This window comes from Anas acuta, chromosome 2, assembly GCF_963932015.1.
Source record: "Anas acuta chromosome 2, bAnaAcu1.1, whole genome shotgun sequence".
Lineage (NCBI taxonomy): Eukaryota > Metazoa > Chordata > Aves > Anseriformes > Anatidae > Anas > Anas acuta.
In genome coordinates, this window is record NC_088980.1 from 43,344,888 (window position 1) to 43,366,932 (window position 22,045).

Consider the following 22,045-nt stretch of genomic DNA (forward strand, 5'->3'; position numbering starts at 1 on the left):
GTTTTCTCACCTATAGCTCCAAGTCTTGTAGAGAGAGCAGTCGCCCAGAGATAGGTGAGCTGCAGCTGCTGGCGGAAAGGTTACATAGCTTTTAAGTATATCACCCTTGTGGATGTGAATGTGGATATGAGCTGTCTTTGGATGGACAAATGATAACCAGACACCATCTCCTGCATTAGGTGAAAACTCCTCAGAAGCTGTCCAAGTGAGACAGGGACTACAGCTGTCAGTTCATGCTTTGTTTTGTTTGCTGAGTGTTTGCTCTTTTATGAGTTTTTTTGTGAATGAAGAGAACTCAGTTCCATAGACACTGCTTGGCTGTGGGGCACTATACTGGAAAAGAGGCATGGTTGGGGTTTTATAGGTGAACAAAATAATGCACTGTCTACCTGAAAGCCCACCATAAAATGAGAGCAATGTACTATTTCCTCATTTACACACAGGGATACTGAGACGGGTAAAGATGGTTGCCCAGCAATCCTGTGACAGGATGTATTTTATTCCTAATTTTAAGTCAGTTTCAGCCATTAGGTCATTTCTCATTGTACTTGTAGCTCAAAATTGTATTTATTTTAAGGGTTCATGAAATCAACTGTAGAATAAATATGTAGGTGTCCAAAAAGCACTGTCTAACCTCTAAATCTGAGTAAACAGGAAGGTAAAAAACATCACAAGAGAATTGGGATGGATACATTTCTGTCGTAGGGCCATTATCTTCTGAAGGGATAATGTTTTCTCACTAAATCATTGCTTACAGGACTTTATTTGTTTTATTTTTTTAATTGTCTGATGGTAAATAACACACAAGCTGGCTCTGAGATACTGGAAATGTGACAGGCAAGAAATGACTTTCAGGTGGGCTGTGCTGATGCTTGTTCATGATGCTCCCACCCTGGATTTAATTGTAAAGCTGGAGTCACATGAATGAAGTACATAGATACCACAGGGGCTGACTACTGCTGAGATAAAACATTGTCCTGTTACACGTAGCATTTCATATTATTAATGTAACATTATTTCTCTTCCATCTGGCTCCTGGTCACACTGAGTTCTTCTCCCGTGATTTGCCGTGAGCTGATGGAAATCTGAGCATGAGAAGCTAACGCTTTGATTTTGAATAATGGATGAGAAGAGTGTCTGCCTTCAATCCCAGCATGTGCAAAGGAGCTGGATCTGGCATTTGTATGAAATGAAACCTAGTTCTCTTCTCAGTCTGCTCTGACTTGATTGCAGATTCCTGCTGATGTCCTTTGGGTACAGACTTTCAAATACTCCTGATCCTACAGACTGGTCCTGCTCCTACTGAAAGCAGCTGCAGAACTCAACTTTAACAGGAGGACAGGAGGGTGAGACCCAGCAGAACGGTGGTGCTATCAGTTCCCCATCTCTAAATTGGATTCACCTCTTCATTATGTTTACTTATTGCCTACAGTATCTGTTTTAGAGAGATATTGTAGAGGGTAATTGTAGAGAACATCGAGAACCAGATGTTGCTCATTTCAATAAGTTACTAGAAACAGCATGAATTACAGCTTTTAAATGCATGTCCTTCTTGTAACTCACGCCAGTTAAGCACAGTTCTGGCATGTGAGCAGTCTGTATTGTTCAGATGGGTACCTGCCAAAGGCTGCTCGGTGCAGTGCATATTGCCCTCTGTGATCTTAGCTGCTTGCTTGTGATCCTAGCAGCTTGCTCCCTAGGCCTTTTCTTGAAATCTGTTCCATACAGAACTGCACCTCTACATGCTAATTTATAGGGACCCTTCATATCAAAAGGTGGGTGAGTGTACACGAACATGCATACGGGCTAAACTCTACAGGTAAGCCCCTACCTGCCATTTATTGAAAGTTTGTGTGTGTAAGAAATCCTTGCAGAGGCCTGTGAATTTTGCACAAGCTTTCAGAAAGGCCACCAGGACGACCTGTCTTCAGCTGTCCTTTCACGAGATGTATTCATCTGTTCATTCATAGCTTCTTGGCTGTGGAGATAATGCGTAGATCTCTTCCAAGCCATCTTACAGTCTCTGCTAGGATGGCAGTAAGACAGTTTGGGTTAATTGAAAACATAGCTACTATTTTAAGAGAATGGTATTATAAATATGCTACAAGTCTTTGTTGCTCTGAAATGCCACGTTTGTACAAATAAGGTATATCCCATGTTCTGGTGAAAATAAAGACATTAACTGAGCTAGTTCGCCTATCCTTTCTCCAAAGCCAGCTTCACTGTAAACCCCATTTTAAAAATTGCAAACTCTTTCTTCAAATTCTTTCTACAGGAATATGCTCCAGTTTTTAGTGGGATGGATTCTTCATGAATATTTTGTGTTTAGAGGACTTAGGGAATATCTTGCAGTTTGGTTACGAAACACAGGCAAGTGGTAGGCTCAGAAAGCACAATGTTGGGGGTTTTTAGATTGCTCTTTTCTTTCTGAAGGGTGGAGAGGATTGGAAAGCAAGCCAAATCCGGTAGCAAGCACTGGCAAGGTTCCTGATATATGTAAATTGTAATATGGAAACGTTTATGAAGCATTAGATAGTATCTAAAATGCAAACTTAAAACACAAAAGTATGTTCATCAGCTTCTCAGTGACTGCGAGCCAGTTTGTTGTTTTTTTTTTACCATGCTGTTCTTTGTGGTACCTACTTTGTATATTGTTGCATGAAGAAATAAATCAACATATATTGAATGTATGATTTTGCAGGCTCCATACTCACTGGAAAGTGAGCTGCTATGTGTTGTGATAACTGAACAGAGCCAGCCTTGGCTGTTCTTGTGCTTTGGGTTAAAGCCCAGTTTTGGTACATGTTTTTACTGGGGCATTTAAACCCAAATTAGAAATTTCTCTACTTTCTGCATACCCTGCAGAGTTGCATTTGAATGTGACAGATGCTTATGCTGGTGGTGGTTTTTATGTAGACCTCATCTGCATCATTTTCTTCAGACTTCAAATTAGGTGGTAATTGCAGGAGCACTAGTCATGCCAGTCTTCCCTTGTTTGGGTTTTGGCTTATCCTCTGATTTTCTTCTTCATCTGCATTTTTTCAAGCTCTAGGCTACTACAGAGAAGGAATACCTTCAGTCCTATGTTTGGTGCCCAGTAGAGAAACTAAATAAAAAATCTTCCAAACTATTATATGCTTAGGGACATGGTTTAGTGGCTGACTTTGATAGTAGAGTGATGGTTGGACCAGACTATCTTGAAGGTCTTTTCTAACCTTAATGATCCTATGGTTCTATACTGTTGGTTTTAAACCTTCTTACTCTTGCATCTTGCACCCTGTTGTATCTGTTATGTTTACTACTGCCATACTCATTCAAATAACTTTTTTTTCCCTGAGATTTTGTCTGGTAGAGAATGGGTGAAGAGACCAGGTGAAACCAGTGCAGGAGCTGGTAACGCAACATGCTCTGAAATGCAGGAGTCAAGCCAAAGCTCTTGGAGAGTTGATTCAAGCCCCTTTTGGCCTGTCATCCTGTATCAGGCACAACTTCACAGTAACTGTGCAATCATGTTCTCTTCAAAACTAAGACCTGGGAAATGTCTCCTCAGGAATTTAGCAGCTGCTGAAGTGCAAGAGAGGTTTCACAAGCACACTCAATACATCAAAACGCACAGAGATACAACGGCTGCTGTTGAGTTCCTCGTCCCTTCCATGTATCACTCTCCAAGCAGTATATGGAAAACTCTTGAGATTAGAAAAATATGTTGTTCATGCACTTTAGACAGGTTATACAGAGGAAATATGCACTTCATTCACTTCACGGTGGGCTCAGGAGAGTTCAGAAGAATGTAGATACTCATGAGAAAGGCTGGCAAGAAGTGGTCAGAGATTTGCAACCTCCTTGGGGTAAAGGCCCCCATTCTTTTCTGCATACACTGCATTTAACAAGTAAGAAATAATTAAAAGTGTTAGCTACCTTTCCATCAGCTCATGGTTTTCTTGGAGCTAAGTAAGCAGGATTCAGTCTAATTAAGTAGCCAGACATGAACTCTTGAAGCAAAGCTCCTCAAAATTGTCTTCCTGAAATTGAGATAATTTTCTTCCCTCTCTCTTGAAATTGCAGATTCAGAGCTAGAAGGGGAAGCCCCAGTAAGAGCAAGGTATCGTAGCCTGAGCTGCTAAGATTTATATGTGATCTTAACAATCAAATGAGTATAATGCTATCAAGGAGCTGTGGCCTGGTGTTATTACCAGAGGCTGAGGTTAAATGATAGAAATTGAGCAGATTGCTCTGGGGACACTCCTGGTGCATTTTTAAGTCAGTCTTGTGGGTTGGCAGTCCTACTGGTTCCTTCCACATGAGAATGTGTGCTATTTGCAAGCTCTCCTCTAGAGCAACACCAGCACAACTGGTTTTCCTGTTGCCGTTTTAATCAATCTGGCAGTGAAGAGTAGGGGACTTGGTTACGTGCTTTGTGAATTATCGCACGTTATGGTGATGGGGACATGAAAAACACTTATGTGAACTGGTTGCATTTAGATAGAACCTGCCATGTCAGCATGGGAGCTGAGTAAAAGGACCATCCAAGGGCTGGCGAGCAGATACTGAGAGGTTTAAACATCTCTGCACTTCATCTGGGCTGTTCAAGGGAAGTTGCTGGGATTGCTGACTGTGCTGAACATGTCCCAAAGACCAGGTGACTTCCTTCCCCAGGACTGCTTGCTGTCTACCTGCTTCTGTGTGTTAAATACACCTTTTAAAAGAAGGAGGTGTGTGCATGTGCACAGACATCACTTGAACAGGGAAAATTATTTGATTTTCAAGTCTGCTTTCAGTTCTGAAGTATTGCAGTGCTAACATAAGATTTATCTCTACTCAGTGCGGTGTTCTTGAGCTTAATCAGTCACAAGTCTTTGTTCAGCTAGACAGAGTTTTGGAAAGATTATTTTGTTTTTGAAAGTGTTATTTGTCTTGAGATGATTAGTAAAATGTATTGAAATCCAGTAGGCAGATCTCAAGAAACAGCTGACTTTTATATGCTGATCTTCACAATATGGATTAGGAATGTTTGGGGTTGGTGGTGTTTGGGGTTGGCAATTTTTTATATTTTGTAGAGCCTTCAAGCAAACACAGCCTGGTGTAGTTCATCTGCTTCTGTTAGAATCACTGACTGATTATAATTCATTAATGCCTTTTTCTAGCACAGCTTATGTCAGGGGACTTCCAGGGTACACACGACAGGGGAAGGGCTGCTTCTCTGTGTAGTATTAATGGCGAAAGTACAGCTCTCTCTGCTGCTTCTCTTATGGCTGGTGCTTGCTAAAAGTTATTTTCAATCGCATTAATTCTGTTTATGAAAGCCTGAGGACTACTGGTGTCTTTTTGCAAGGCAGGGATACATACAGAGCAAGTACTTGGGGGATGTAGTCTTTCGAGTCCTCCCTGTCTTCGACTTCCCAAAATTTGCAGGTGAGCTTGAACCTTATCACTCGCACAGCACTGGAGGCAGACTGTGGGCCTGCTGCCCCCACGTTCCCCCTCCCTAGAGAGGCAGTGGTTGTGCACGTTCACAGCATTTTGAGCTCTTCTGAGAAGTCACAATTAGATATTTGACTTTGTAGTACATGTGCCTTTACCAGCATCTTTTCTTTTTCCTTTCCTATGTGTGTTTTTCTCTCTGTGCTGGTTGCCTTACATTCAGTTGGTTTACAGAGGGGATTACTTTGCAGGCTGTAGAATTTCAGCTGTAAGTAGTTTTCTTCAATCCCTCCTGTTTTTATTAGATAGATATCTTTAAGTACTCCCATAAAATATCCCAGTGTTATATATCGTTATTGATGAAGGTAACTTATTAAAGCCTGCATTTTAGCGCTGATAAATTTGTGTAATCCCATTACTTGTATTTCTCTTATTGGTGAACTATATCAAGAAATCTTGCACTAATGAATTCAGACAGTCCATAAAAATAGGCTTCTAGCACAAGAAGGATGATTGTATGCAGGAAATAATCACAGATTTCATCACACCAATAACTGGTTTGAATAAATCCTTGCTACCTTTGATATTTTTCCTTGTACTGTCTGCTTGAACAATGAATCACAAAAATACGATCTTCCTGATTAGTACTTCACTGAAATAATAATCACAACACCACTTAAAAAGATAGCACAGGACTTTGATGCATGACCTTCATTTGCACGCGCTGAGACAGTTTGGTTCCTGAGCCTCTGATTGAATCCTTATGAGGAAGGTGAATAAAATAACATTTGATTGGCATATCAGCCACACTGCTTCTGGGAGATGATCTGTTTGGTATGTTCATATTAAAAAAAATAAAAAATTGTCCAGGTCTAGGAGACATTCCTTTAACTATATGGATATCTAAATACCCCCTCTGCAGCAAGTACTGCCAGTGGAGTCTGAGCATTGTTGAACATTTATGCCAGCCACCCTCAAAGTCCATTGTAAACCAAACTTCTTAGTTGTGAGGTGTATGGGGATGGTTATGTCACAACAAATCTTGTGTCAGAACTGTCTCGTAGTTAATGCTGAGTCAGACATTCATAAATATATGATGGATTTAATTAACGTCACTATTAGTAATTAGAGCCCCATCCATATCAGCGCATCCTCTGCGTACTCCAAATCTAATAACACGATCCAGAGTGCTGTGCCAATTCACATTAAATTCACATCTAAATGCCTAGGTAATGAGGCTGCCCTCAACAGACAGGCTGCATTTGAGCTATACTGTGGGCATTTAGTAAAATCCTTCTTGGTATGTTTCTTCATGGTTCAAAGAGCTTACATAGCCTAACCCCCATCGGCTCTTCTCCCGCTCTCCTAAAATCCCCGACTGAAAACCTTTTCTTCTGCAATCTCTTTTCTCTCGCTGATCTAGCAAAGAAGCATTATCCGTGCTCAGTAGCTAGTTAGTAGGGTGATAAATGACTTGACAGGATAAGCTTTTTCAAGACATGTCATAAATGGGATAAGCCTTTGTTCTGGGGAAATTCCAGCCCCTCCAAAACGCAGCCTGTCACCCAGCCCTGCCTGCTCCATAGGCCGGTACGATGCAGCATTCCTGCACGGTCCAAAGCCTGCAGTTTTCAAAGCAGACTAAGTGAATTAAGAAATTTAACAAAGTGAATTTTCTGATTCCTTTTAAAAACATGGCAAGATGCTTTGTTCCCCCCAAAAGTGTGCAGCTGTAACAGACAAATCGTTCTGTCCTCTAAATCTCCTGTTTCTCTTGCAGTAGCTGTTTTCAGGAACCTAGAACAGAAGAATGCTGGAAGTGCCTTGCATCACTGCACTGATTTTTTCATGAACTGGCACAAGACTTAACAAGTATCAGCAGCTTTGCATGTTGCTTTTATGCATATCTGCAGTGCAACTGCTTTGAAAGCATCCAATAATTATTTATACACATGAGAAGTGTGCTAGGTATTCACAAATACCGGTGCATGCATCTCTGCTCTGCTTTGAGTTAAACTTGCCTCTGTTCTGTGCTACGGAGATTTGTTTCTTTTCTTTTGTTTCAGGGCTAAGATTGTTCTATGGGTACAAATAACGGGGTCATTTTGTTCTTTGTGTTTATATAAGTGCTTTGGCACTGGTCTACTTGCAAAGATAGAATGCTGATTTGAAAATGCTGATACCATATCTCTGTCACTTGAGATTTCAGTCCATTATGCAGTCTAACGTGTTCCTGTGTTAATTTTTTTTTCTCTTCTTATATGGGCTAGATGTTAAATGTCTTTATCCCATACAGAACAGCTATGCAAGCCAGTATGAAGAGCTGAACAGGACGGTAAAACATCTGCCTGCATTACTCTGCCTTCTACTGCTGTGTTCTCCAAGACTTCGGTCAGTCTCTTGCCAGGGTCACTGTTCTCTCCTGCACTTCTGCTCCCTAAAACTGGGCATTTACACTCTGTTACTTCTCCCCAGCCAGCTGCCACCTTTCTCAGCAGATCCTTTAGTCACAAAACAGGACTGTCTGGGCATTAAGAAGACTGTGGCTTTGTGGAATTCATTACAATTCATTTGTATGGTTTCTCAAATCACTCAGATCATCTCTTGCCCATTCTTGTATGATAAAATTTATGAAGGGTAGCTTGGTAAAGAGTGTATTTTAAATCCAAGGCTTTGAATTACAGACTTCAAATGATGGAGAGTCTAGTGCTTTACTTAATAAACTATTTGAATAGCTAAGTATGCTGTATTAAAAATGTTTTAAAAGAATAAACCAAATCTGCTTTATTTCCAGTCTGAATTGGTCCAACTTCAGCTTCTAGCCATGGTGCTTGGTCGAGTCATTGCCTGCCAGCTACTGGATGTCTTCTCTTTGTGTATGTACATACATAGCAAGCTCAGTTCAGCTCTTAATAATTCAGCATAATGGATCGTGCACTTTAGGTCTCAGCCATTTCAGGGGTTTGTACTGACTGCGGCAGAGCAAGAGGGCTGTCCATTAGTAAAGCCTGCAAGCGAGCTGGTGCCAGAAGCTCTGAGGTGACTGTAAGCTCTGTCCCCAAACACGGACGATGCTGTGACGAAACCGCGGTGGAATTGTTCAGTCTTTCATTAATTACCTGCAAACAAACATAGCATTGACAATTACTGAAGGTGATCTTTTCTTCCAGTTGTTTTGCATTAGGCTTAGGTGCTGTATAAACATTAACTGCTGGGATTTAAACACTTATGCAAGCACCATCCTTGCTGAGTAGAGACCATACATGTCTTCAGGGGAAATGGCTATACTCTCAAGTACTGTACTCACGAGTACCTGTTTGAAATATTCAAAGGTCTACAGAGGGGTGGTGACCCCAGTGAAAATATATTTTATGAGTGTGCCTCAGGGACAGCCTGTCTGGACGTGCTCAGGGGCCAAAAGCTCCTTCCTCACATAACACGGCACCGGACACGAGCATTCAGGTGACTCGGGATTTGCAGGTGTGAGAAGGCAGGGCCATCAGCTGCGCCTGGAACTGTGCTTGCACGCTCACTGTGTCTTTAGGATGGCTAAGAAGCAGCCCTTGAAATAAAAGATAGGCATACTCTTGTATGTGCGTTACAAATATGAGGTCCCTGACCCCTGAACCTGAAAAAAATGATGAAGTCAGCATGCTGCTTTCACAGCATGGAGTTAATTCTTCATATGGCCATTCACAAGTCCTAAGTTTTCTGGCAGGTAAATGTCAGTGTCTGCAGTCTGGCCTTTGTTCATACCATCCAAATAAACTTCAGGTAAAGAAAGAAACAGCTGGAAGAAAAGGTGTAGGGAACATAAACAGCTAGCTTTGTATTTTCCAGCATTAGGGCAGTAACATTTCTAATAACCAAATCCCACACACTCACCCATTACTCAGTGAGTGACTTTAGTTCCAATTGGTATTGACTTGAGATTCATTCATTTTGGGGTGCCCAAGCTCCAAAGCCAAACAATTCCCGTGTTCAGCAGCCCTATGTACAAACACAGATCCTTTATGGATTTGCAGAACAGACATTTTGAAAATCCAGGCTTCTCATCTGGTTTCTCTCTCTTGCAGCAACATTAGAGGAGCCAGGACTTGATCACGAAAACCGTCTTTACTTCACAAAATACTGATTCACATACACAGTTATTTAACTTAATTGATCATTTGGCATGTTTATAGTGTATGTCACTAATAAAGTGCAAGTCAAGGATTTCTGGTTTGGGATAGTGTAAATCAGTTTTCCCGTACAGTCAGGTAAGCTGTCAAAGAGTAATGTATATTATTAATAATTTACTCTAAATACGTAGCTCAAAGCCTATACCTCACTGATTCCAAAAAGCCATTAGGAAATATTCCAAATATTTATTTAACACTTGATTTAATGCTTACTAAAAGTATCTCATCCTCGGATTAGCCCAGTGGGATGTCAAGGGTGAGAATATTTGTCCTGAGCATCTGATACCAATCCGTATTCCTTACATCTGACCCAGGTTCCACAGAAAGCACAGTTCCTTTCTTGCCCTCTTCAGAATAAGCACACTCATATTTCTCAGATCACTCCGTAGTTGTTAAAAACAGTCACTTTTTGTTGTTGACTGAAATCTGCTGATGACCAATGAAAAATTTCAATCACCTTTTATTTTATATATTTACTTGTGTGACTTAACTAAAAGTAAAACAACAAACAAATCAAAGTAAGTTTGACATTTGAAAATTTTAGGATTTGGAAAGGGTGAAGGGAAGCTGTATTTCAAAACCAGAAAAACAGTGAAGGAAATTCCAGTCAGCTCTGCTCCTTGGTCCTGTGAGTCTACTTTAATTAGCACTCCAGCTGGCCAGATTGTTGCTAATAAGTTAGTTATAGAGAGCTCAGTCAGAAATCTCAAATATGTTGATACCTCAGGATTTGAGACCCAAACCAGCTTAAATGGAAGAATCTGTTAATTAGATATCAGGACACTTCAGGAATAAGCCCTTTGATTAGAAACATGATAATACTTTTATCAGTTATTTTGCTTTTACTAAAACATTTATACCGAAAGGCTTCGATACTTCACTTTTATTTTTCAAATCACAGTTTACTTCGTGATGAGATGTATTAGTTGACAAACAAAGGTAAGAATCTTGACTGATGTTTGAAAGGCTCACTAATCCTTCCCTTGAAAGGTTAATTTAAAAAACAGAAAATGAGCCACCTTCTTCTCTCTTGGTAGTTCTGTAATAAAAGGTTGATTGTTCAAGTGGCAGCATTCAATTATTTTGCTTCTGATGCTATCTATGCGTAAAAAAACTTAACTAAGCTGAGATGGTCCCTGCAGGCTTTTCAGTTCTAGCCTTCAGTGCAAGGATGCAAAACAAAAAACAAGAGCCTCAAAGTAAACATTCAAAATGTAAAGAGTTATTCTGTCAAGTTAGAGAATTAAATTTGCTTCATGGAATACGAGCAGTATAGAAAAGCTTCTATAGAGTGTTTGCCTTGTGTGTGTGGTGTTGTTTTTTTTTCTTTTTAGTGAAACTCATTTGTTGAATATGTTTGCTGGAGAAAAAAATGCTAATTAAGGAAGTCAGAGTGGCAGCCAGCATTGAGAGAAGTTGCCCAGAAATACAGTCCTTCAGTTCTTGTTGAATTACTCCCAATATTTGACCTCTTCAGCAGACTTTTTAAAAAAGTATGCTATATTAATAGTTTCAATATTGTTGAAAGAGCAAACAAATGCCTCTCTATTTGTGTTTCTGTTTTACTTTTCTTCAGAGGACCTGGGATGCTCAAATGATAGACATAAAGACCTAAAGCAATGAAATATCTTAGTCTGATGTGTGGTTGAAAAAGAAACACTGAGCTCCAGAAGTTTAGTGAGCACAATATACAGTTTTAGTACTATACATCAAAGTTAAGCCCACTGAATATATGTCCTGGAAACTCATACACGGTAAAATAAATCGGCTCTCAAAAGGAAAGTGATGTGAATTACTCAAACTGTTACCTGTAGGTTCATGCCTGGTGCAGCCCGCCAATAAGCACAGAGTCGGAATCCACACAAAGGTCTTTTAATTAAATAATTATAATGTGATTTACATTACTTAACATTGCTATTAAACATTAATTTAACATGATTATTTAACATTAAATAATCAACATTCTGAAACTCATATTGATTGCTACGGGCATGAATTTTAGCCCCACGTTTCCTCACTTACTGATCTTATGGATGGGAAACCGAAAAGACAAGCGTCATTTGGAGAAATAAAATCAGTGTGTTACAGTGGATCCTCACGAACAGCAACAGGGGCATCGCAAAGTGGTGTTGGCATTGGAGCGGAGCTTGGCAGCACTGAGCGATCTGATAACACACTTTTTATTTGCAAGCCAGTTGAAGCTAGTCCCTAAGCAGACCAGTGCACAGATGTATTTTTTTCCTTTACTATAATTGCAGTCAAATGCTCTTATTTACATCTTACTACATCTCAGCTCTTATTTAAAAATATGGGTAAAATAGGAGTGCAACCAATCAGAAATGCAAATAACGCCACAATAAAAAAAAAAAAAAAAAAATGGTAAAAAGTGTAAAATCTCTTAATCACGACTGGGATGTTATGTTTAAAGGTTTCAGCGTGTGGTTCAGCTAACGGTCTTCCTGTTTTTCCTCCCAAAGCAAGGTACCTCTGTATCATACGCATCTCATTCTGATGGCCTGCAGCTCGTGTTTGCAAAACGCTGCCAGATTTTTTCTGGCACCTTAACGCAAAAAAGCCACCAGTGCCCGTGAGTGACACCTTCAAAGAACCCCTGTGGAGCCTGTGTTGTGACACACTTAGGCACAATCACATCTGAGCAGCAATCCCTTTGGGTAATTCCTGTTTTCCCTATTGCTGGGAGAAACTCGGCCACCTTCCTCCTCCCTCTCCAGCTGGTTTGCTCCCCTGCTGCAAGGTAATACTGCAAAATCCAGCCTTTGTTAGCCAGCAGGCCAGCAGCAGTAAACAATTCGAGGACAATAGCCACCAGACATATGGAAAACACTTCAGTTTCCCTGAGTTTGCCACATCCAAATGCTTTGCTAATGAGAATTCCTGAAGGTTGGAAGGAACCATAACCTGCTGGCTTGTTGTTAAACACTGTACTGCTCTCTGTGGAGTGAAAGATTGCTCCAGAAGGTCTGAAATGACCCGGAAATGATTTTATTTTTTTTTAAAGGGGATGCTTAGGAGAAAGGTGGAAAGTACTAAAAAATACAGGTTAGGGAACAGCTCCACGCTGTCAGGTGGCAGATAAATAACGACCTCATACTTTCCATTTCCACTGTCCTGCAGGCTTTGCCTTTCCTAAAGGGTTTTACGCCACTTGAAGACTCTTGTTTTTTGTTGGTATTTTGGTGGAAGATCCCAGCTGCCTCCCTGTTTCACCCCTCAGAGGGTGCAGCACAGCCACCGCCGCGTGTCCCTGCCCACACACGGGTGGGCGACAAGCGTGGCCCCACCAAATGGCGCCCGACCACGGGCTTGTCTCCTCAGGCTGTTCTTCCACAGGCTCTCTCAGCCCATCTCACCCTCTCTGGGACTACAAGCTCCCAAACACCCCACAGTCAGGCGGCTTCAGGCGGCCCCCCACGCACACAGCCCCCCCTGGGGACCCTCCCCTAGCGCTGGGGTCCCCCCGAGCCCTGCTCCCCCCGGGCCCTGCCTCCTCCCCGCGGCGCCGGGGCCACACAAAGCGGGGCGGCGGCGGCGCCCGTGAGGCGGCCGCCCCTGGCCCCGTGTCCCTGCCCCCGTGTCCCTGTGTCCCTCTGTCCCTCTCCTTGTCCCCGTGTCCCTATCTCTGTGTCCCTGTCCCTGCCGCTGCCCCCGCCCCGCCGCCGGGCTCGGGCTCGGGGCAGCCCCGCGGCGCCCAGCATGGAGCCGCCGCAGCCGCCGCCGCCTCAGGAGCAGCCGCCGCGCCCTCGGTCCCACACCGTGACCACCACCAGCAGCTCCTTCACCGCCAACCTGTCCGCCAGCTCCAGCACCCTCGCCTACGACAGGGAGTTTCTGCGGACCCTGCCCGGGCTCCTCATGGTGGCCGAGATCGTGAGTGGCGCCGGGGAGGGGGGGGCTCCGGGTGTGTGTGTGTGGGACGTGGTTTCGGGTCATCGCTGTAAAATGTTCCTGCCCTGTTTTGTTTTCACCCGGTTCGCCGCCTGGAAGAAACAAAAAAATGCGTATAGCAATAAGTAAACAGGCGTTTCAGCGGTGTGGGTGAGGCAGCAGAGGCGGTGGGTGCCCGCAGGTGAGGCGCCCGCGGGGCTGCTCCCTCACAGGGCAGCCCTCCGAGGGAGGCAGCGCTGCCGCCTGCTGAAAACACCTCCAAATTTTCCGTGATAACACCTCCGAATTATCGGTGAAAATACCTCCAAATTATCGGTGAAAGCACCTCCAAATTACGGGTGGAAACACCTTCAAATTACCAGCCTGTGTACAACTAACACGGGGCAAGCAGCCTGTGGGCTCCCGCAGCCCCTGAGGTACCGTCAGCCCCCGTAGCGGGTGAAATTTGGGCTGATAACTGATTTTTGGAGGCTTTTCTTAATGACATTGATTGTACACGCTTTATAGTTTACGGTGCACTGATAGCTGTGACACGAGAGTTAATTAAGCAACTTATCTTCACTTTGTAGGTCAATAAAAACCATTTCCTTATGCTCCTGGTGATTAGATAGATACACATATGCCAAGAGGGATATGAGCCTTTTGGATGTGTCAATAGTTTTATTTTTTTGCAGGTGCTTTATAAGGTGTGAACGAATACACACACGGGCACACTTTGGGGTTTAGTCGCTTGTCTTCATGGTAGGTAGCAAAAAATACAGCACCAGGGCTGCTCTGTGGGAATGCCTGCCCCTCAGATCAGTGTGTTAAGCAACAGATACACAGCATCTCTGCTTAAAAACAGTACATCTGTTTTAAGTCAGCTCATCTACGCTATTAATAATTAAGGATCTCAAAGAGTCTGCTGCCCCGGCCAGTTTTTTTGAGTTTCCTGTGTGATGCTGCGGGCTTTGATGATGATGGAAATATTACTGACTAGACCAGATTCGTTTCCAAGGCTTGAAAGTATCGAGCTTCACTCTGGCGGTGGCATGACTTCTGTTTGCTGGCTTTGAAGTAAAATAACCAAGCAAAGCTTCGGGCTTACGTGCGGTACAGAGCCTCCGGCTGGAGCAGTGCCCTTGGAGGGAGGATGCGTGTGACAAGGTGCCCGCTACTGTGCGGACAAGGAGTGGTGAGCGCGTGAAGGCAGCGTCTGCAGCCAGCTGGAAACTTGTCTGGCAGCATCGCTGGGACTGCTGGCAGTCATTAATACGTAGTTCATTGTAGGCAGGTTTCAGCTGTTAAATACAGGGGATGCTTTGCTGGCAGGGCTGTGGTGGATCCGTGAATAAAGTGTTCGTTTTCGAAAGAAAAGCTTCTTTCTTTTCTTTTCCAGTTACTAATTGCAGCAACATACTGAACCTGTCTCATGTTTTATCTGAAGAGTGATCCAGACTGTAAATTACGGGAGAGATGCCCCTGTTGGAATACCACACGTTCAGTCTGGCTACAAACACTATGTCAGCTGTGCTTATGTTGACCTACATGGCCATGAGACATGGGCAGACTCTTGTTGACCATTCCTTGGAAGAGTGCTTTCCAGTCTGGGTTGACAGGCGAGGAAATTTGCGTAGCTTTCCTTTCCAAACAGAGCAGCGGTGGTTTCTAAAGGGTTTTGTTTCCTATCAGCCATTCCTGACTTGCAGAACAATTGTAAGATGATTCTTCAGCCACCATTTTGAGTGCTTGAGTCCCTCAAATATTGACTCTGAGGGCCAATTTTGGTCTAAATTTCTAAAGTACCTCAGGGAAAACATTTTTACCGGCTTCAGGAAGAACCACAAAGCTACCTGCTTAGCTACCCACAAAGCTACTACTTAGGCTAGTGCAGAGTTGTGTCTCCCCTGCCAACTTCCTCTTACGTACTTGTATTGACCAACAGCATGAAGACATGCCATCCTTGGCCAACGGAGCCAAGAGAAGTCTCTGAAGTAGCTGAACTTGTCCTGGTTTCTAAAGAAGCATTTGAGAGAATGGAAGACAATTTTAATATAAAAAGCAGTAAGGCAGGCTCTATAGAAGTAGAGTATGGCTAGATACCGTCGTTGAGGAAATAGTGTTGGTTCTTATTTTAATCACTTGGCTTAACCCAGCTTATTTTAGAGCAGGTAGAGTGGATGTTTTGTGAAATTAAAGGAAAATTAATAACGTTTTAATGAGTACTTTTAGATGGAATTAACTTTAGATGAAATGAAACCAGTTATTAAATCAAATAAATGGCTTTTATATTTACGTATGTATATATTGGGCAGTGGATTTTGGTCAAACATTTTCCACTAGTTCTGCATGTTTCCTCTTTTATGAGAGGAACCGTGCTTTAGCAGAGCATGACTAGCTTTCCACAAGATCTGGATTTCAAAATTGGCCCTGAATCAGCCAGTTCCTGCCTGTTACGATCATCCCATACACCCAAAAGTTATGGCTTGCCTGCAGAGATTGGCTGTGCAGGGTGTTTCTGACCCTCAGCGCTGACTCAGCTGTCAGCACGGTCCTTCTGCTAACAAGTTGTAGACCTGTAAATGGGAGGGACTGATGTGCATGTCTGTATTTCAGTCCCAGGAGCTGACAGCCTGATACATGGCTTTCCGTCTGCGCACCAAGCTCTGAGCTGCATCAGCTGTGGTAAATGTAACCCGTGCTTCTGCTGCCCCTGCTCTGGAGACACCTGCTACATGGACCGGGAAGAGGGCTGCTTTTAGGAACTTATTTTAGCCCTGCAGCTACTCATCAGCCAGACCAGACTTTCGTTAGGATGCTATGTTAAAGCTAAGCCAGGGGTTTGGAGCAAATCTGTGCTATTCTCCAGCCAAAGAGAATGGAAAAGCATGAAGTTACCACAGTCAAATCTTCCAGTGCATTAAATGAAAGATCTTGAGCAGGTTTTGCCCCTTTTTCCCCGATTTGGGTGCTGTGAAGATGAAGCAGCTGCTGTGTGCGTTTCCAGACGGGCTGCTAACCAGAGGCAGTAAATGCAGAGTTACCCTCTCCTCCAAAGAGGTTCTTTGCAGTGCTGCAAAACGCTGATCTGCCATTGATCCGATCTGCTGCTCCCAATTCGTTCAAAATGAGTTAGCTTTACGAAGACAGGCTTTGCGACGGATGAGGTATTACCTGTCTTTGTGTAGCCACTTTAAAGCCAGCATAAATCTGGGGTGAAGCTGACCACGGAAACTGAGCAGTAACAGAGCTGTGTGCCCAAGCCTGGTTCAGCTGAGCATTGTAGCCCTGCACACATCCAGCTTGGGTGAACACGGGACTGCAGATTAAAGCGTGGGCTGTAAATCACCTGGTGCTGACAGATTGCCTTTGCCTTTTACATCTACGTCCGAGACCAGAGGGCACGCAAGGCTTTCCCATCCACTGGGGAAAGAGCTGGGGTCAGTTGATTTCACTGCAAAGAGCAATAGAAAATGCCACTGGGTTTCTGAGAGAGGCTTTTGGGAACAGGCATAAAGCACAGCTTTGGTGTGTGGAAGCTTATCCACATTAGTTTTGCGTAGAAGTGATGATGTTTATTGAACAGGGCAGTGGCTTCTGACTGGGGAAACGTGGATTCACTGGCCTCAGTTGGCCAGGTGGCTCCTGACAGGTGAATGAATCTCTCTGCATCGCCGTAATTTCTCCGAATGACTTTTCTATTTGTAGAATATGGATACAAATCCTGGTGAGGCACACCGAGACCTCCTGGTGAAAAGCAGTGCGTGAGACATAGGGCACGGTATATAAAGTCCCTAATTCAGATGTCGATTGCCTGAGTTAGCGCTGCAGTAAAAATACATCCTGTAGAAGGTAAGGGATGCTTATTCCCATAGTGCAACCCCCCCCCCCCCAAAAAAAAAGGGGGATTTATATTTTCAAAGGAAGCAAATACAGCAATTTCCAGAGATGTCTTTTGAGCATTTCTTTCTGTACAATGATGGCCCAGGAAGACCATATATTTGTCTTCCTGGGAATTTTATGGCTAAGATAAATGGTGGCTAGCGGTACCTCCTCAGCGCTTTAAATCAGCTTCTCAAGTCAAGCATTATGGATCACTTTGCAGAAGTGGAGAGTTTTGTGGTTGCTATGGATGTAGTTATAAAAATATTTACTTTCTAGTGCAGCGACATTGATTCCTTCAGACTCTTGCTTCACACCAGCGTGTTGCTAGATACGGTGTCTCTCTTAAACTCGCCCGGGTGATTTTAGGGCTTGTGATGGCTATTTGTCCACGGCAAAAACAAATATTACAGAGCTGGAAACGGCTTGGAAGGTTGTTATGCCGCAGCTGCAAGTGAAAGCTTGTGGTGATGTAATTTTGAGGAAATTGTGATTGCAGTCGCGATTCTTTATGCTATTCCATGCGTTATTCTTTGAGTGAAATGCCCAGAAAAAAAATATGTGCTTGAAACAGAAGCCTGATAGGAAGTTATTTACATTATTGGCACCGCCTAAAATTGGGATTCAAACTTACATTTCTGGACAATAAAAATAATTTTGATTGCTGTTTCTTTATTCTTCAAATGAACCCTTGAAGGCTTAATTCAGGAAAGAAATCTTGTATAACTTAATTATTCCAGCAGAGCAGTGAGCCTCAGAATATTAAATAGGCATTGAAAGTCAAGTTAGACTTGAAATACCGAGGTTCCAAAACCAGAACAAATGGTAATTTCCAAGTGTTTGTTCAAAAAATTGTTTTTCTCCCTCAGTAAAAGCCTAAGAGATGCATCAAAACCTTTAGCAGATTTTTGGATTTTGAACTGTTAGCAATAAAATTATATAAATGTTAGGAAAAACAATACAGTGGGAGCATGTACTGTGAAAAACCTACAAAACAAAAATTGTGTGTATTTCTTAAAGCTCTCCTTACATGCTTTTTTTTCTGGCTGCAGTTCAGTTTTCTGCCTGGACACCGTGCTCTTGCACCTCCAGTTCTAGGACAGCCCGCGGAAACACAGAGGGAGAGTCATAAAGCCCCTTCCCATACCTGAGGAGCAGGAAGACTTTGTCTTCCATCTGGAACAGTAGAGATTTATTTATTTTCCTTTTGCAGTTGATACTGCACTCAAGGCATGTCTGCGTGCAGGAAGGTGACGGCACTGAGGCATCTTCTGATGTGTCGAGCAAGTGCTTTGCTTAGAAGAGTTGCACATACGCGTGCTCTGAAAATGATTCACTTTGAATTATAGCGTTAAAGCTATTTGTAGTCATCTACCACTTCATCCACTAGCTTCATCTTTCTGCACATGAACAAGAAAACAAGAAAACAAAAGCCCAGGCTCTCTCCTTTGCTCTTGATCAGCTACAACTCTCACTGACGTCGGTTCTCCCTTTTTTTGGGTGCTGTCATTCCACCGCTAACCTGTGCCGTCCTTGGTGTAGTGGATACACACATCCGTGTGATTTCCAGCTTTCTCAAGGATCGTATCACTCTTTCAAGTTCTGTTTCCTAAAGCTCTTTTGTTCCCTGGGTGAGGTCAGGGTGCTTCCTTGGGAGGAGAAAAGTGCTTGGGTGATGCACAAGAAAACAGAAGCCTTGGAAGTGGTGTGGAATGTGCCCCAAGCGCGGATAGAAGCGCTATTGGGACTAACGTGGTACGAGGATGAAAATGCCTCTGAAAGTGAGTGCTGATATTTGACAAAAGGTCAGAAATGCAAAATATTCTCCATACCTCAAGGTTAAGGTGAACTATGTGTGAAATGTCATTATCTCTTCATGAGAAGAACACTTTAAGCCATACTTAAGCATCGATGTTGTGGTAGGGTAGATAGTAATTATAAATCAGCTCCTTCTCCCTCAGCCCTGCTAACCTCTAGAAGAGAACCTTTCTCTACAAAAATTCTCATGTAACCCAACGTTAGTTTTGAATAATTTTTGGCCTCCAGTAGCCTCTGTTTATTTTGGTGTCTGTCTATGTGCAGTCCTCCCACTATTTCTGATGGAATAGGTACGGCTTCCTAGTTGCTGAGATTTAGCATGGTGCTGTGGCTGGGTGCGTCACTCAAGGGGTGAGTGAAGACAGTGGGCAGTGGTACTGTCAGATGCAACAAATGATGGAGATCCTCGTGCTGCTTTCTTTCCTAAAATAAATACAAAAACTGTACTTGTCTTTGTCTCTTTTCTATGTGTTTGGGGGTTGTTTTCCTTTTCATGTCCCATTCCGGTTTCCCTTTTCTGCACTGGGGCTCCTGCCTTCTCCTCGGAGTGATTTATTTCATGCTGGTAAGACCTCAAGTGAGAGGATCTTAAAGAAGTGCATGCCTGTCAAAGAAACAGTTTTCCATGCCGTGCATGATGAAGAGGTGCATTGCTGGCAGGGTGATACACATGCAAGCAGAGAAAGGAAGACAAGGAGGTTAATGGGCTGTGAGTCACACGGGACTCTTGCAAAACCATAAAAGGCCCCCAGGTTTTTAACCCCTGGTCTGAGCCATTAACAAAGTGCTTCTTCCACAGCAGCAGCAGGTGCCTTTCGCTCCTTGCCGTAGGATGAGGGAAGCCCTCCTGCCTGCCCAGACTGCTCTGCCCTCCATCCCACACCGACAGCACAGCAACAGGCAGGGCTAAAGCCCTGGTGGCACAAGGATCCTTCTTAAATATTCAGTTCTCAAAACCAAAGAGAAACTCTCACGGGGACTCTGAGCCCTTGCAAGTGGAAAAACCTAGCAGGAATTATGATGCGCTCCCCTCGCTTGGTGAGTGCCTTCTCATTCAGCTTCTTCTCTCCTGGGAATAACGGTGCCATAAATTCAGTTTCTAATGGCCCTGCATATATCTGTGTGATGGTCTTTTTTTAGTTTCTTTTTTTTTTCTTTTTTTCTTTTGGGTAAAGTACATATAGTAACAGAGATGTATTTCTGCACTCGTTCCCATTTCTGTTCCGGAAAAGCAGTAGAAAGAGCGCCTACAGGAAGAGCACCGAGCCCTCTTTTCTAGGGCTGAACTGCAAATAAATTTCAGCATCTGTCAGAGCTTTGGCAAGGTGCTTCTGCTCAGCAGTGCTCAGAGCCAATTCCTCTGGAAGGGGCTACGCCGATTCGCCTGCTTCTGGAAGGAGTGCCCGGGGTGTAGGACTGCTAAAACTGCAGAGAGTAATGGAAGAAACAAATGGGAGCTGGGGCTGGGCAAAGGAAGGCTTGGTGCTGACCTTACCTAGTGAAATGAAAGAGCTGGGGCTTGGTTCCTCATGCACTAATGCTGGATCCGGGCCTTACCAGATCACTACACAGACCCGGATCTGTCCTGGGCACGACTGCACTTCTCCCAAGCATAAGGATGAGCATTTACACTCTTCATTTTTCCAAGGTACGTGCATGCAGATGGTGCTGGTGCAACCACAGGTTTGCTGGGATAAAAACCTCCGAGGCAAAACAAAAAGAGTTGCATCAAATTGGTGTGCTTAGAGGGAGGTTGTACCAGCAGTTTGTTCTGGGCAGCCACAATGGTTTTGGGCCAGTCTGAGATGAACTAAAATCAGAGTTTGTAGAACTGAGATGGTCTAAGTAAGCGTGGTGATAAGCAGCAATTTGTTGTCACGGTCTTTGGATATATCATAATCTGGTTATAAAGAATAAAGCTATTAAAAATCCTGCCTAGGGCTGGAGGGAGGCCTTTTGGGGAAAGCAGTCTGATCCTCATCTCTGGTAATCGCTGTTTGTGGTTCGCTGGTGGCCTGATGTGCACAACTTGAAAGGGATCCTGCCAAGAACTTCTGTCCATACCCAAAACCAGGACTGCTTGGTGTCATCAGCTCCGAATGGGGCTGCTTTGCCCACGCCTGTGTTTAAATAGATTCATGGTGATTCTGCACAGGCTCTGTTTATTCAGCCTTGAAATGAGACAGCCACTAACAGGGTCTTTTTTTTCCTTTATATGTATGTGTAGCCATTACATTAAAGAGTTTCTTTACCGTGTATTTCAGCAGCATCGTCTCTTTTCTCCAACAATAGCACTCTCGCCAAGGCTGCAGCTCCTGCAGCAGGTAATAGCTGAGCAAGGCTGAACAGTTTGGAGAGAAGTACGAGGAACTATGGGAGAAACACAAAAACGGAGACGTGGAGAGTGCTGCAGGCAGGAATTAAACACCGGGGGGCAGGGGAGCAAACAAAAAAAGCCTCCAACAAAAGGCAAACCTCTGCAAGGTGTCTTTAAAATGTCACTTCAGCTGATAAAATCAGCCTTGGCTGTCTCCAACTGCAGGGCAGAGCCTGACAAGGATCAGGTGAGGGGAAGGTGACTGTGGTTGGGTGCCTGTTTCCACTGATGTAGTTTGAAGGCATAAACAAATGCACAATTGCCTTCTGTAGGCTCAGGGCACAGCCATGATATGTACAGGGGAGGATGGCATTTTTACTTCATCCGCAGCAGGGAAAAACACCCCAAATTGAAGCATCTGCATTGATTTGGTCTTAGTTTAATATTCAACGAGAAAAGATGCTCTCCTGGCTATTAGCTTCCTTGGAAGATCTGACTTTAATCTCCACCGTGTTCCTGTGTGATGCTAAATGAGGTGAGT

General features: G+C 43.5%; 1 protein-coding gene across 1 annotated transcript in view; it reads left to right on the plus strand.

The window, feature by feature from the left end:
• The first annotated feature begins 13,105 nt into the window (after positions 1-13,105).
• Positions 13,106-22,045, plus strand: part of CMTM8 (CKLF like MARVEL transmembrane domain containing 8) — a 33,540-nt gene continuing 24,600 nt past the window's right edge. The window contains exon 1 of the mRNA XM_068674462.1: positions 13,106-13,490. Coding sequence (XP_068530563.1) covers positions 13,317-13,490 — 174 coding nt within the window. The 5' untranslated portion in view covers positions 13,106-13,316. The remainder of the gene's footprint in view (positions 13,491-22,045) is intronic.